The following is a 14,791-nucleotide window of genomic DNA, read 5'->3' on the forward strand; positions in this document are numbered from 1 at the left end:
GAATACTTTGACCAATTTAGAGCATAAAATCTTTATTTACATTAACAATATTTTTACAAAGCTGAAATGTGAATGTCAGATAATGTGATATACCTGTTCATCCCTCAACACAAACGCATTCGATCAAGGACTCAGGGTGTAATTCTTACACTTTAATACAACAGCTGTATGACAGCTATCCCACAGCGGTTGACCATTTATAGAGTTCTTGACACACTGGTATCATACTGTTGTTACAAGTTAAATTCTATGTACTAGCTTCTTAAATCAACATAGATTGGCCTGTTATGAAGCACATACAAATACAGTTTACTTCAGGTATACAAGCAGTATACAGAATTCTCTTACTGGTTGATCATTTGAGACCGTCTCCACATTATTCAACCAGTTTAACATCAGATTAGGCGTTCTTTCACAACTCAAACTGGCATCCATCTTTGAACTGTTCAGACACTTGGGCATGTAGAGCTCACTCATTAAAATAAACATTCCCTGCCTTACATCGTCTAGTTTAAGGATGTATCGAGACTGGAAATGAAGATGTGGCACTAGAGGGCCAAGTCCAACAGGATGTACTTATCACCTCAATTTGATGAACCAGTACAGGACAAAGAAGACAAAAAAACAGAAGAGCAGCATGTAGCACAGTAGTTTGGTCTGACTGCCTCTGGACAGCTGCTTAACTCTGCCTATGGTGGCACCAAGCAGTCCGCCTGTTGAGTCAAAATCTGTGTCCTGTAGTGAGAGATTTGACAGTCTAAAGTCTCAACAGGTAGAACACAAACAACATTAAAATCTATGAAGATACTTACACTTTGTAGTGGTACTGGCCTATTATGCAACTCAATTCATTATGTTTTATCAAACTACAAGTGGTTGATAGACTATCTCTGCCTTTCATATTTTATTTTGTGAACGTTAAATGAAAAGAGAAACTCACCATGTCATCCAGCATGTTGTTCTGATATTTCACTTCCGTTCCAATGTCAATGGACAACTGTGAATATCAATAAATGGTTGTCAATATATAGCCAACGCACCATCTTAAGAACATCTTATCTATATATGGAAAATAAGACAAAGAAGATAATTTTATATAAGATGTCATCATTTGTTACTTACACTTTTCAAAGCGTTGACTTTAGCTCTAAGTCCCTCCTGTAGATGTTCATTTTCCTCCTCATGCACGCTATACCCACTTGCTACATAATGTCCAGAGCCTCCTTCACCTGTATGAAAAGACCATTAATATGCTGCGAGTTTTTCTTACAATACTCTAGTCTTGATCTGTAACGGCACAGACTCGAGCGTGGACTCCACATCATCGAATATTTAATCACAGGTTGTCAAAACATTTGCTAACATTAGTAAGCTAACTAGCAAATAAGCTAAGTATAAACAGATAAAGCACAGAAGTTTGTTTTTTACCCAGTCCGGTGCGTCTCATCTTGACTCACTGAAGCGAACGCTGTCTAATATATATGAAATGTGGACGAAAACAATAAAGACCGAACAAGCTGAAGGATAAGGATAAAGTTAGCAGTAACCCTGTAAAGAAAGCTAAAGGAAGATGTGTTCACAGAGGAAACGCCACGTCATCATACGGTGGCCGAGGAGGACAATTGTTTACTGAAAAAAAAGGCATTTTCTGTGAATGAGGGCACAATAAATATAAATATAAAGAATTATTTTTCAGCCTTATAGACAACAACAACAACAATAATAATAATAATAATAATAATAATAGGCTGAGATTGATTAATCTCGTTTTTTCCTGTTGACATTTAAATATTTTAAACTTAAAGTTAGCAAAAACCCAGTTAAGGATTACACAAGGACTGCTAACTTAACGTGTACCCTGCTTCCTTGCCTTTTTTCTATAAATAATTTACTAAATGAATTTATTAAAATGTGTTAGAGAATATGTACAACTATGGTCAATGAGGCAATAAATGTGTTTATTTGTCAAAAAAAGAACCTGCTACCATCAATGATAGAATTCCAGTTTATTGCACTTCTATTCTGGCTAGGTGTAAGGAGCCCATATTCTCAGGCAAATCAATGTTGTATAACCATGACTTTTCACAGTCTTTTTTACAGACTTATACTGTAAACTTGAATCCACAAAGCACTGATCTACATGTGCTTGCTCTGGCTTTAATCTTAGATTATGGCTCTGGTCTTGCACTACTTATTAAATGTTTATAGAAGCTTTGGAATAATTGCCTGTGCTAAACAAAAAGAAACACTAATCACCCTGGGAGAAATATTTAAAATAAAATGGACAATGTTTTGTCAGTGATAAAAAGAAAATTTTACAAACTGCCCTCCTTTAACACTTTTTTTAACTAATACATTATTGGTATTATAAATGCTGATACAACCCTTTTGCACATAAAAACTCCATAGACTTCCACCTACAATTACACTTGACTTTACTTTCAAATTTTCTAATGTTATATTAGTGCTAGTGGATTTGAACAGATGCTTAAATTTATGCTTTTTTGTACTAAATTGTTTTTTCACCAAATGACTTCAAGAATCAAAATCTAAGCTTGTGATACAATATATATTCACAAGGCCTGAAGTCTATTAGCAGATTTCTTAACAGAGGGTGGCTTTTTGTGGGGGGATTTGTTGGTTTGTAAAATGAATGTAGGTAAGAGCCAGACTGAATTCCCCTCATACCCTGCAGAAATTCTTTGGTTGTCATGTGTAAGATCTGCAAAAACACTCTGCTTTATGTTTGAACTTGTTCTATCTTTGCATGATTTTTCTGTTTGTGATCTGGTTTCCTTCCATATGATCTTATACTAACTGGTGGTTCTAAATGGACTGTGATAAACTGATGACATGTTATGCATGGGCCCCACCTCTTTCACTCGCTGACTGCTTAAAAAGGCTCCAGTTCCCTGATTATTAACAGGATAAAGCAATTATAGACAAGGGATGGATGGATGTTTGCGTTGCATCCCCTAGAAAATCTTTCCCCGTAGGCAGCAAAAGAAGATGAATGAATGTAAACTAACTAATGATGCTGTTTAGACAATATCACTGATCATATTGATTTAGACCATTGGAATGAAATACAAAGAAATCTATTTGTGTCTTCTCTAGCTTTTTTCAGGAGTTATTGGTCAAAGTGTCTAAAATAGGAATTTTGGATACGATGGAAATCACTGCAAAAATATGAAGGTGACAAAGTCACTAACAAAGACAAACTGCATTCATCAGTGAACTCATCACCATCCATCTTTATTGTCTATGCCTCATATGCATTCTGAACTAACATTTATCTATCTAAGGCATAAGCAGGGATTGAGAGTTAATCATCTTATGGATCAACAGCAAACATGGTGCTACCCCATCCAATTAAAATGACAATTCAGATTACTGACAGCCTTTCTCTTTAGCGGTCATGAGTTTTGTTTTCATTATTATGCAGATGAGTCAAAACATTGTCATTTTGAGACTATCCATATCTAAATGCGACTAAATTTCAGCAAACTTTTTTTGTTATTTTTGTGTGTGCGCATTTACATCTGTGTGGGTATTCTGAATTTATTTAGCAGGCTGAGGAAAAAAAATTAAATCTTTAATGTTTTCACCCCAAATAAAAGCAGAAAAGAAACAAAAAACCTCACCAGTTCTTTGCATCTTACACTGATAAACATCTGTGGGTTAATCTCGCTTCAGTAGCAGAACATATGGTTATAAGGAGAAGATGGCTATGATGTCCTTTTAGATGCAGACAGATTATTCCCTTTGAGCATTTTCAAATGTGATCACCATAAAATAGAAACAAATATTCTTTGGGGGTTCAAAACGAGGGTGTGCTGGCAGATCCATCTGCATTGTATAAGACCAAATAGAGTCTTGCAATATTTCCAAAATCCTAGAAGTGTTGTTTAGCAGTGATTAGCTTTCCTTATCCCTCATACATCATCCCTTACCTAGCCTTGTGCCAATACTGAAAGAGACAGCAAATCTGATTTGAGAGATTAAAATGACTTTCATGGTGTTAATTTATTCCCATCCAATATCGTATAAGCATACGGATTTAAGCTCCAATATACATTGATGCATCTCTCTGCCCCAGCTCTCGTCTCTTTATGTCTCAAGGAAAGACTGCTGTTTGCATGACCTTGATATGAGTGGCAAAGAAAAGGACAATATTGATTAGAAAGTTTTAGTGCATCTCAGCTGTCTTTGCAGACCTGTGAGGACAGTATTTATAGAAAAAGTCTTTGGAGTGGAGAAAAGCATTTTGCTGTTTGAGAGTTGTTATTCATCCTCATTGAAATATGTGGAACAGGGACAGTGATGAAGCTGTGATTACCACTTGTACTCACTGAATCTGTTCACATACAGACTCTATCCCATAAGATATTCAATATGTATGTATATTTTACTCATAAAAGTTATGGAAATTACTCCAAATTTCAATGTTATGCATAAAGAGCACGCAGGTTTGTTCTGCAGTAACGCCATGCATATTTTACAACTTAACAGTCCACAGTTCATTAAACATCTCAGAGATAGTAACCACAATGTGAGTATAATTAAATAGTTTTAACTCTGGGTAACATGTACTTAGTATCTGTCCTGCATGTGCATGACAAAACTTGAAGCTTTCTTCATTCTGTATACTGCATATAAAGTTAATTGAAATATGAGGGTGCAGCTAGATTGACTACAAATGAAAAAGAAACACCATAACAAATTGCATATTTGAAGTGTTATATTGGTAGTTTGATAGTTTATAGTGTGCTATCTGGACTGTTCTTCGCTGAGGAATTGCAAGCTGCAGTTTTCCAAGCTTCTGCTTTACATCAATAAATTAATCTGCAGCAGAAAGGGGAAAAAAAATCCTAACCATGTAGAAATAAGCAATTGTGCACTGCCTATGCTGCATATAATGTTAGGGAAATAATTCATGCAATGTCTCCATAAGTCATTACTGACTACAGGCGATCAGCTGAGTTTTGAGCAATTTTCTGAGACAGGGTCATAATTAGCTAAAACTGAGAATTGCTAAACTGTATCTGTGCTGAACCTCTGCTGATGCTTAACAACATTTCACTCACCCTGGTTAGCATGATTTCTCTAGAGTACATAAATGAATGAGTCAGATGACAGAGCAGGAGAAATGTAGAGGAAAACATGTCAAAGGAAAGCTCAAAAGGCTGTCATTATGCTTCTTAGTTTTGGCCTCAAAAGTGAAGATTTTTACCCCCAATCAATGATAATTTGAACAGTTATAGGGACTCTGCTCACCCTTTAGTCATGGCTTGCTAATCTTTGGTTTGTAAATTGTTTTAAATGAGATTCTGTTAAAAAAATGAGGATGCTTTAAGGTGTGGTCAAAATATTTATAGTCGCCAGTAGTTTAAAAGTGCTTTGAGGATGTAAATTCAAGATTTAATATTGTTATTTAAGAACAGGTTTAACATGAAGGATCAAAACTATGTTCCACAGGATCAGCAGTGAGGCATATGTAGTTAAAAAGAAAACTGCAAACACAAACAGAACAACAGATATACTGAAAGTAGGGATAGAAGTAAAACAGATAGAGATAAATGAAAAATATAATGTCTATATTGTTGTCAGGTGGTACAGCAAGATATTGTGCATAATGATAATGCAGCTTGCACATAGTGGTATGTTATTAGCATTGTTGCACATTATCCTGATAATCAACAGTACACAACTGTTGTCCCAGTTGTGACTTGAGTTAAACAGTGTTATAGCAACAGCTATTGAGACTGCTGGTGCTGGCTCTGAGCTTCCTGCCTGATGGGAGGTAGACAAACTCCTGATGCTGTGAGTGCCACACACCATGGCTAGGCTGCTGCTGGTGATCCTCTCTGCAGATTTCACCAGTCTCTGCATGCATTTCTGTCTGCAGCTGAGCAGTTGCTGTACCACACAGTGATACAGGAGATCAGGAGTTAGATTCTTAGTTACAACACAAACTTTTACCACTTTTCATCATAAAGAGGCTCTACAAAATAATGGCACACTGAGGGCTCCATGAGCGTCCCCATGAAGTTACAGTTTCTTACGATAGCCCAGGATAATTTTGTGAAGCTTCAGGAAAAATGTTCTGTACAAGACCTCTAAAGCTTTTGCTATAATAGTGTTGAGGAAATCTCAAGGGAGAATTTGCTACCAGCTACACAAAATCATCTTTAGAGAATAATCCTGAAACAGTTCTTGTAATGATTTTACAGCATTACCCTCTGAAAATATTCAGAGAACTTTAAGAATTCCTAAAGATCCTTGAACAGCTCTATCAAAAATAACCTTCAGGGAACTTTTAAAAAGTTACTGAAAAAATATGCTTCAGAAAACATTCTTAAAGTGATCATTAAAGGTATGCAAAATCCATTTGCAACTGCATGATGTTAAAGCTGTTTTGTTCATTTGGATACTGAGTCATAAGACTCAGACGTTGCATAAGTTGGTCTCAGTCGTGTAGCATTTCATAACATGTAAACAAAAAAAGGGCTTTGTGCCCATATTTGCTACCAAGTGGTTGATTCTAAATTACTTTTGCAGCCGTTGCTGTGAATAAAATTTAACATAGCATTCAGATAAAGATTTACTTATAAATAAAATTGAAACTATGTAATGACAGTTAATTTAGTTTTCTCAGTCATTTTATGGATTTGTAGTTTATGTATACAAATGAGTAACAAACAGGAAGAAAAACACAACCCTTGACCCCTACAATGGAAGTCCAGAGTCTCTGTTATTAGGCTGTGGGAGTGTTGGATCACATGTCTCCTTGCATGGTCTTTGCAATCAGTACAAATTTGCTCTGAGTGATCATCTTTTCTCTGCAGATAGAAGTGGCAAAATCTTTTAATTGACCACTTGACCATTAGACCACTCTGTAAGTGGTGCTTTCCAATAAATCTAAAGATATTTTGAAGTCCCTCCTTTGTGTTGTTGAAATGACTCCATAAGGCTCCCAGCTGAAAGACAGTTATTGGTCTTACTCACTGTGGTAATCTGAGTAGGACTGACTAACTTTTGTGCTGACTACTAGAAGCCTAATAAATGTGGTGAAATCTGTGCAATGAGCACATGAAGCACGATGTTCTGCAGCATCCTAAATGTAAGATTGGTTATCTTTGCACAAAAATAAGATGGAAAACTCAGAGAAGCTATCTCTTACACCTGTTCTCATATCAGTGAGAACACAGCTTTCTGTTAATTCCTCCATAAACCCTGACTATAAATGACCTGTTCCAGAGTTGTAAGTAGAGTATGTGTTATTTGTGTGCATATATGCATATGTGTCGCCCTTTATCGCACCGTTATTATTCTGTTTTATCACAGTTAGAATAACACCAACTACTTACCATGCAAATAAAACAAAAGTGAAAGGGAAATTTAATGGTGTAAAAGATAAGATGAAGAGGGGAATGAGAGGTCAGGCAGTTTCTCTAAGTCAGCTATCTAAAGCTTATATTTTAGCCTTGTGCTGACTTCCTTCCTTCCTCGTGTGTTTGTGAGGCATGTTGTGTGTGACTGTGTGTCTATATCTACAATCTACTGATTCCCCTGAATCCTGCAGAAATGAAGTTAAGAAAAGCTTGGATGAAAGAATTTCTTTATTGTAAAAAAATGTAGCCTTGACCACTGATTGACACCAAAACGGATTTTCTTGTCAAAGGTGAATCAACACTATTTTTGACCGAATAGCAGTATTGATTTACTATTACACTGCAATCCCCAGCTTTAGCCTGATTATGGTGTGCACAGGAATGTTCAGTCCCCTCTCACTGGTGACTTTTTAATCAATAAATGCCAAATGACTTCCTTCTTATATAATTTCCAAAAGTCTTTAACTTAGCTGAACTGCAACAACAGCACCAGCCTTGTAAATGTAAATGTCTTGACTCTAGTTCATTAACTGTAAAGTTAAGAAGGTTAAGATAACAGAATTCATGGGTCAGAAATCTGATATGCACTACCAGATGAAAGTAATTGTGTGCAAGAGATGTAAATGTTTTGTTTTCCATGTCCAGTACGCTTGCCTCTGAAAACTATATATTTGCTGTATTAGCTGTAAATGTAATCCTAAAGAGTCATAATGCAGGTTTCAGCACATAGTTTAATCTTCTGTATTGGAGCTACACTATAGCACATTGCTGATGTCCTGATGGGTTTTTTGGCTGGACTAACCATGGTGTGTGTTCGAAACAGCCATTGTACTGATTTCTAAGTGTTGTGACACAGTGCTGTGAAGTACCATAACTTTTACTGAACCTGTAAGTACAATATGTATGCATGTAAAAGTGCTGATTCATAGTTGTACCCCATTCATAATAGGGCGCAAATGTGTGCAGCTCAGACTAATCTCAGTCAATGTTGTAGCAGCAGAGCTGTCTCTCTATACTTTTGTGCCAATTACACAGACACAAGAGTAAATTGTGGTTACTATGGTAATGAGTGAACTGTGTGTTGCAGTGAAATTCTCTCTGAATGCCAAATAAAGGCTTTGTGGTGAGCATACATATGTAAAATCACAAATGCAATTACCTTAATACTGAAAATAATATCTAATATTTTGTGTACTTACATATAGAATCTTTGAAGCTTATTTTTTATATATGCTGTTTTTGGTTCATTTTTTATTTTTACAGCACAGTGAGATTAATATGGTCTCTTGTGTTACCTATAAGAGGTAACATGAGGGAAACTATGGGAATTTGGCCAGTTACACCTCAGATACATGCCCCTGTGAAAAACAAATCTTAGTTGACCGCTACAGAGTTATGATTTGAAACATATTTTAGTTTGATTTTATTTGATGTCAGCATCATTTTTGGATGGTCTCATTTAAAAGATATCAATAATGAATAATAGTCAATTCAGTTAATTAAGAATAAGTCATTAAAAAACATTAATAATTTATCTTTTTATTGGAAATTTTTAATATATTATTGGAATATCACCATATAAGTTAAATGAGAAGCTCAGCTCTAGATAAATTGACACAGAGGTCAGCATTTACAGCATTTGGCCTCTGTGTCCACAATGTTTAACAAACTATTTCTCTTTCCCATCACCTGACATCTTTACGAATGAGTCTGCAGCCTGTATGAGTGATTATCATCAGCTGCCTTTATTTTAACCACAGATACTTCACTGGGTACATCTTGCCCATCAGCCATACCAATGCAGTGAGTGAAATTAGGGCTGTTGCAAGTTGTTTACCTCAAGAGATGGTGTAACAGAATGCAACTAAAGGCCCATTTACGTAGGTAATAGGTACGTCCGTTACTCCACACCTGCTGGAAATTATCCTTCTTTATAGCAATCAAGCTGAAATGAATTCTTATTATACAGGTTTTCAGTTCGATGCTAATTTCTCAGAGGCAGAGCTGAAAAGTGCTTCTTCATTACAGCTACTTGAGATTCTTAGAAAGAGGCTGAAGAAAACAAACAAAATAAATACATGGTACAATGTGTTTATGGATCATTTTACAACATTTTCAACCAAAGCTTTATGACGCTTAAGTATTTTTGTCTAGTAAATCATAAAAACATAATGTTATTTTGTATTTGACTATGGAATTACCATTATAGATGAACCGAAGCTTAGATTAGTTCATACTGCAGTCAGAGTTTGTTGAAATGACTTTGCAGTTGTCACGGTTTTATTTTGTTTTTAGGTGCTTTTGATTATTAGTTTTGCTTATAAATGAAGAAATCAGCCCTTGATTGTGACCTAATAACTGTTCATTTGGCTCCTTTAATGTCCAGAGCTGGATGAAAATGTTTGTATATTTTTATGCTATTTTATTCAACAGTGATCTACAACATTTAATATGTTATTACAGCAGTTTAACATGCACTTTCCTAGGGTTGTGTACTCTAAGGTTGGAGATACAATAGAATTATTAAATAGCCTAAAAAGGAAAATAATCAAGACCAAGACCATGAAAAAATAGAACCCTGATTTAATTTAGAAGCAGGGTTAATTTACTCGCCTATATTGAGTAACTAAGTGAAATCTTGTGGTTCGATTTTAACCATCGTGCTAAGCATTACCTGACAACATTCTTTGTTATTCTTGTGATTCAGACAAACACTCGTCTCGGGAAGTTTGCATATACTGCTTCTAATATTCAAATAGTGTAATTTGTTTCCAATAATTAATTTGATCCACTGCTTCAAGCTGAGAGAGATAGATGCTCTAGAATTGTATATTTATTATTTAAAAGGGTTGCTTATATAAGACAGCCAAGTAAATGTATTACAGCAGAGATGAGTTTTATTTAAAAAGAAAAAGAAATAATAATAAGACAGAGACAGCACAGAATTTAATATGAAGTGGAATATCTTGCTGACAAATGCTTGCTTTGGTACAAACATACATGTGTGCAGAGATTTGTGTTTCTCAAGGGCTCCAAGTATTTGCTGCTTTTACTCTTGTATTTTCTTGAAGTCATGAACCACATTTGTCTCTGCAATTTTTATTTTTTTTACAATTTTTTTTTTAAATTTATTTAGGGTCTTTCAAGCATGTGCAGTTCTCCAGCCTTGTTTCTTTTTCATAAGAAAACTAGTTCTTAAAGTATGACTTTAATAACTGGCTGCAAAGCAGATGTGGCCTAATTCATGCTCTGCCTTTGAGATGTGCGAAGTGCATTTCTTTTTAATTTCTGTTTTTTTTTTTACTGAGCCCACATATTTCAGTTGGAACCACGACAGAAAGCACAGTCAGTAACTCGCAGCTGCATGGCAACAGAGTGGCATCCATAATGTCAATGGGCTAGTTCTGGCTGTAGGATTGCATGAGGTGTTTATACAGCTACACGTAGCTACTTGTTTTGTTTCATTGAGCTTCAAAACTCAACTTGACATGTTTACAAGATCTCAAAAAAAGAAAAAAAGAAAAGAGGTTTAGTAAAATTAATTCACTAACTTTAGCTAATCTAATAAGTGGGTGATATTTGTTTGCAGACGAGTTCTTTTTAGCTTATAAAGGTGTGCGAGTTCATTCATTCATTCTTTTAAATGCTCATCGTGTTCAAGGTCACAGGAAGGTGGAAGCCATTGTTGTACTAACAAATCATTAAAAGGCATTTATAGTATTAGTAGCAGCACTAATTAACATCTCCAGTATCAGTACTTGAAAGGGAAAAGTTTCCAAGCCAGGAAGACATAATTTAACTGAATGAGTCATAAACCATCTGGGAACAGATTGAGCGTGTTGCCTTTGATGACACAAAGAAAACATGCCTGTCGTCTCTTCCTGAAGCCAAACTTTTTTTTCTGGCCTTTCTGTGGAAATTACAGCTGTTTTCTTAATTTAATTTAGAACTTTAATTTTAATGGTGCTGAATGTTACTAAGTTGACCTTACATACAGCTAAACAAACAATAGTTTACTAGCATGAAGCAAACAGGATCACAATTCAACGCACTGCTGTGTCCTTCATGACACTTTTTATTTGCTGAGTGGCAAGCTTTGATAAGTAATTTATAGCTAGCTGTGTAGTCCTATGACATGTGTTACAGCGCTCTCCCACCACCCTAGGGACGTGGCATAATGTCAAACCTGCTCCTTGTAGTGTCTGCTGAATAATTATCATGAGTAAAGATAGCCTAGTACAGGTACAGTTTATGTATTCATGTCCAGGCAGGAGTGGGTGTGGATGATATTTGGAGATGGATTCCTACTGCACCGTCAGGCTTCTTCTACACGAGACTGTACCTGCCATATGGTAGACATAATGAGGCTTGCTTAGCAATTTTCACATGGGGAAAAGAGTAGTAATCTTCTTGTATTTAGCCACATTTGCAAGAGAATTAATTAAAATACAGCTAAATAATTTCAGTATATTATTCTTTTTAGCATAATTTGTAATTTATACACCTATTGCTCTGTTTTGACACTATGTTGAAACCTGATTTCTATATTCGATCTGGCCATTGACAGAGACCCTATTCTAGACTAAAAGTTTTTATCTATCTATCTATCTATCTATCTATCTATCTATCTATCTATCTATCTATCTATCTATCTATCTATCTATCTATCTATCTATCTATCTATCTATCTAACTATCTATCTATCTATCTATCTATCTATCTATCTATCTATCTATCTATCTATCTATCTATCTATCTATCTATCTATCTATCTATCTATCTTATACTCATTTACAAGTGATTCATTTTACCTAGTGGGTCTGCTGGGTTTACACATTTTAAAACTAAAGACATCATTATTTTTCTAATATATTGGACATTGCTGCATCACTTCTTGTCACTATCTGCCTGAAAATATTCATTTTTGCTCACATCTTTTTCAGGCCTTCCTCCCAAAAAAAAAACCCAGTCCACTGTGGTTGTTTACCTGATTAGTCAAAAACAGAGGTAAGCTGGCAGACATGGATAATATATGCAAACATATCTCAAAGAAGAGTATTTTTAATCACAGCTGACTGAATGGTGTACTGCCTGTTTTGCATGTGCTTGTTCAGAGCATTCAGACTGATTGCATCCTTTTCTGTCCATGTGCAAATATTCATAAAGTTTTTTGTATGTTTTTTTTTTTTTTTTGTGGTTGCATCCAGCACTTATGAGGATTCTGAGTCATACCTACAGCAGACAGGGGTTAAAGCGCTCGCAGTTAGTCACAAGGTTTCTTAACAAGCATGGAGCTAAAGCTATGCTATACTTATGCTTTAAATACTCATAGAAGTTCAGGTAAATGTTATCCTGTGGATTTTGAAACCATATAACTAATGCATTGGATGGTTAGAATGATTGGATGTGTGACCAGTTCATGTAAACATGGTGTTGCAACCCTGCTGCTGCACAGACATTGCATAGTTGCTATGCTATGTAAAAATCTAAAATGCACTGTTAGAGATGTAAGTTATTTAAGATGAAAACAAAAACCAAACAAAACTGCTCCTCTGTGTGCTTTAACTGCTGACTACTGCAGGTGAGCTATGACCACTCCTGAGTACACCTACAACCCATCCTAAGCAAAAAAAAAAAAAAAAAAAAAAAACCCTAAATATTCCTTTAAACAACACCTTTTCCAATTATACTGATCACTTTTCTGTTTCCAGTGGCAGCTGTGTAGTAGTGGCTGGCCACTATATTTAGTACTGCAGTACAATAGTTTTCCTCAGTTCAGCAGATGGAAGTGTTTGTTTTACATTCATTTGTTACTTAATGAGATGCTATGAAAAGCAAATTATTAATGTTGATCTGTTACTTTTCCTGATTGACCTTATAGCTAATCTAGCCTACCAAGTAGTTTCTTTCCTAGTTAGTTATCTGAGTGTGGGCTTTTGTGACAGCAAATTCACAACAAAAGCAAGCTTTGTTTAGGATTTACAGCACAACTTCCGCAACATTTGATATTTAAGTTTAAGTCTAGTCATAAGTATCACATAAGATTGGCAGCAACAAACCCTAAATGATAGTTTAGATGTTATTCAGCAACATGAGCTTTAGTCACAAATTGTTATAAGTCTTCAATTTTTCAGTGGCCTTGGCTAGAATTGATTTTTAGGTTAAACTAATGTTTACTATTTTTTGTTACAGTGACATGTCTCAAAAAGCAGTCTTTCATCATATCTTTGCTCAAATTTGTGTACAGGTCATACTAAAATGACTTGTGCACAGGGCGGCCTGAGATCTTGTAGTCTGAGGGTTGCCAGTTCGATCCTCGGCCTATTGAACTCATGTCGAGGTGTCCCAGGGCAAGACACAGAACCCCAAATTGCTCCTGATGGGTCGTAGTTGAACACCTTGCATGGCAGCTTCCGCCATCAGTGTGTGAATGTGTGTGTGTGTGAATGTGATGTATAATGTGAAGTGCTTTGGGTATCATTCCAGGTGCAGTAAAGCGCTATATAAATTCAGACCATTTACCAAAATGTCATTCAATCTTCAAATTTTTGATTTGTGATAATGTTGGTCTTGGTGAACTTTACACCTTTACAAATGTGTATTAACATCTGTAGCAAAATTCACCTACCTGTCAAATTATGTTATATTAAAAACATTTCAAAATTTGTTGAGATATTGACCACCTATAAAATGATTAGTGCAGAGTGATTAGGATAAGTAAGGTAAGAACTATCTGTATAGCATAGTATGCATTATTATATTTATGTAAACATGCTGCTACAGTTAGACCAGTTCAAAATGCAGTGGTATAATTTTTATTCTGTCTAAATATGCAGGAAAACTTTGCTGTGCATGTCGTAAGTAAACCATAGCTAATTATTCCAGCAGAAATAAAAACACATAAAACACAGCTGTTGTTTCTGACATTCACAACATCAACCTGTGAAAACTCATGCTATCTTCAAGGAAAGTGTGAATAAGTGTAGGAGGAACAGTGAGTTCCCATGCTGCTGTTATCATCCTATAACATTCTGACCCACTTTCCACCATGGAAAGTACAGTTTGACTGTATAGACTGTAATCTGATTTTAAAAGCTAGGAAAGGTATTAGAGCTGCAACATTTTACAGAAAGAAAAGAAAAGTGTGAATAGCTGAAATTAGTCATCCCGCATTTGTGGAGATAAAACCTTGAGGCCATGATGCTGCAAATGCATGACAGTTTTTATTACAATGCACGGCTTAAGACCACAGAGTTCCATGTGTATTGGTAACACTGCAAAGTCAGCAGCACCATCAAATCACAAGTATTTTTTTTACTGACCACGATTTTAGCTCATTTTTCAGCTACTAAAACTGATCAATCAATTAGGCTATAAAGTTATTTTACACAAAGATT

At 35.5% G+C, this 14,791-nt stretch overlaps 1 protein-coding gene across 1 annotated transcript; it reads right to left on the minus strand.

The window, feature by feature from the left end:
* Window positions 1-15: 15 nt before the first annotated feature.
* On the minus strand, window positions 16-1,613 carry bet1 (Bet1 golgi vesicular membrane trafficking protein). The gene is made up of 4 exons (XM_042012105.1): window positions 1,429-1,613; window positions 1,123-1,229; window positions 941-997; window positions 16-735 (listed from the first exon to the last, which is right to left on the minus strand). The coding sequence occupies exons 1-4, from the start codon at window positions 1,445-1,447 to the stop codon at window positions 580-582; spliced, it is 339 nt and encodes a 112-aa protein (XP_041868039.1). The 5' UTR covers window positions 1,448-1,613; the 3' UTR covers window positions 16-579.
* Window positions 1,614-14,791: the final 13,178 nt, after the last annotated feature.

Source organism: Melanotaenia boesemani, chromosome 17 (genome assembly GCF_017639745.1).
Source record: "Melanotaenia boesemani isolate fMelBoe1 chromosome 17, fMelBoe1.pri, whole genome shotgun sequence".
Lineage (NCBI taxonomy): Eukaryota > Metazoa > Chordata > Actinopteri > Atheriniformes > Melanotaeniidae > Melanotaenia > Melanotaenia boesemani.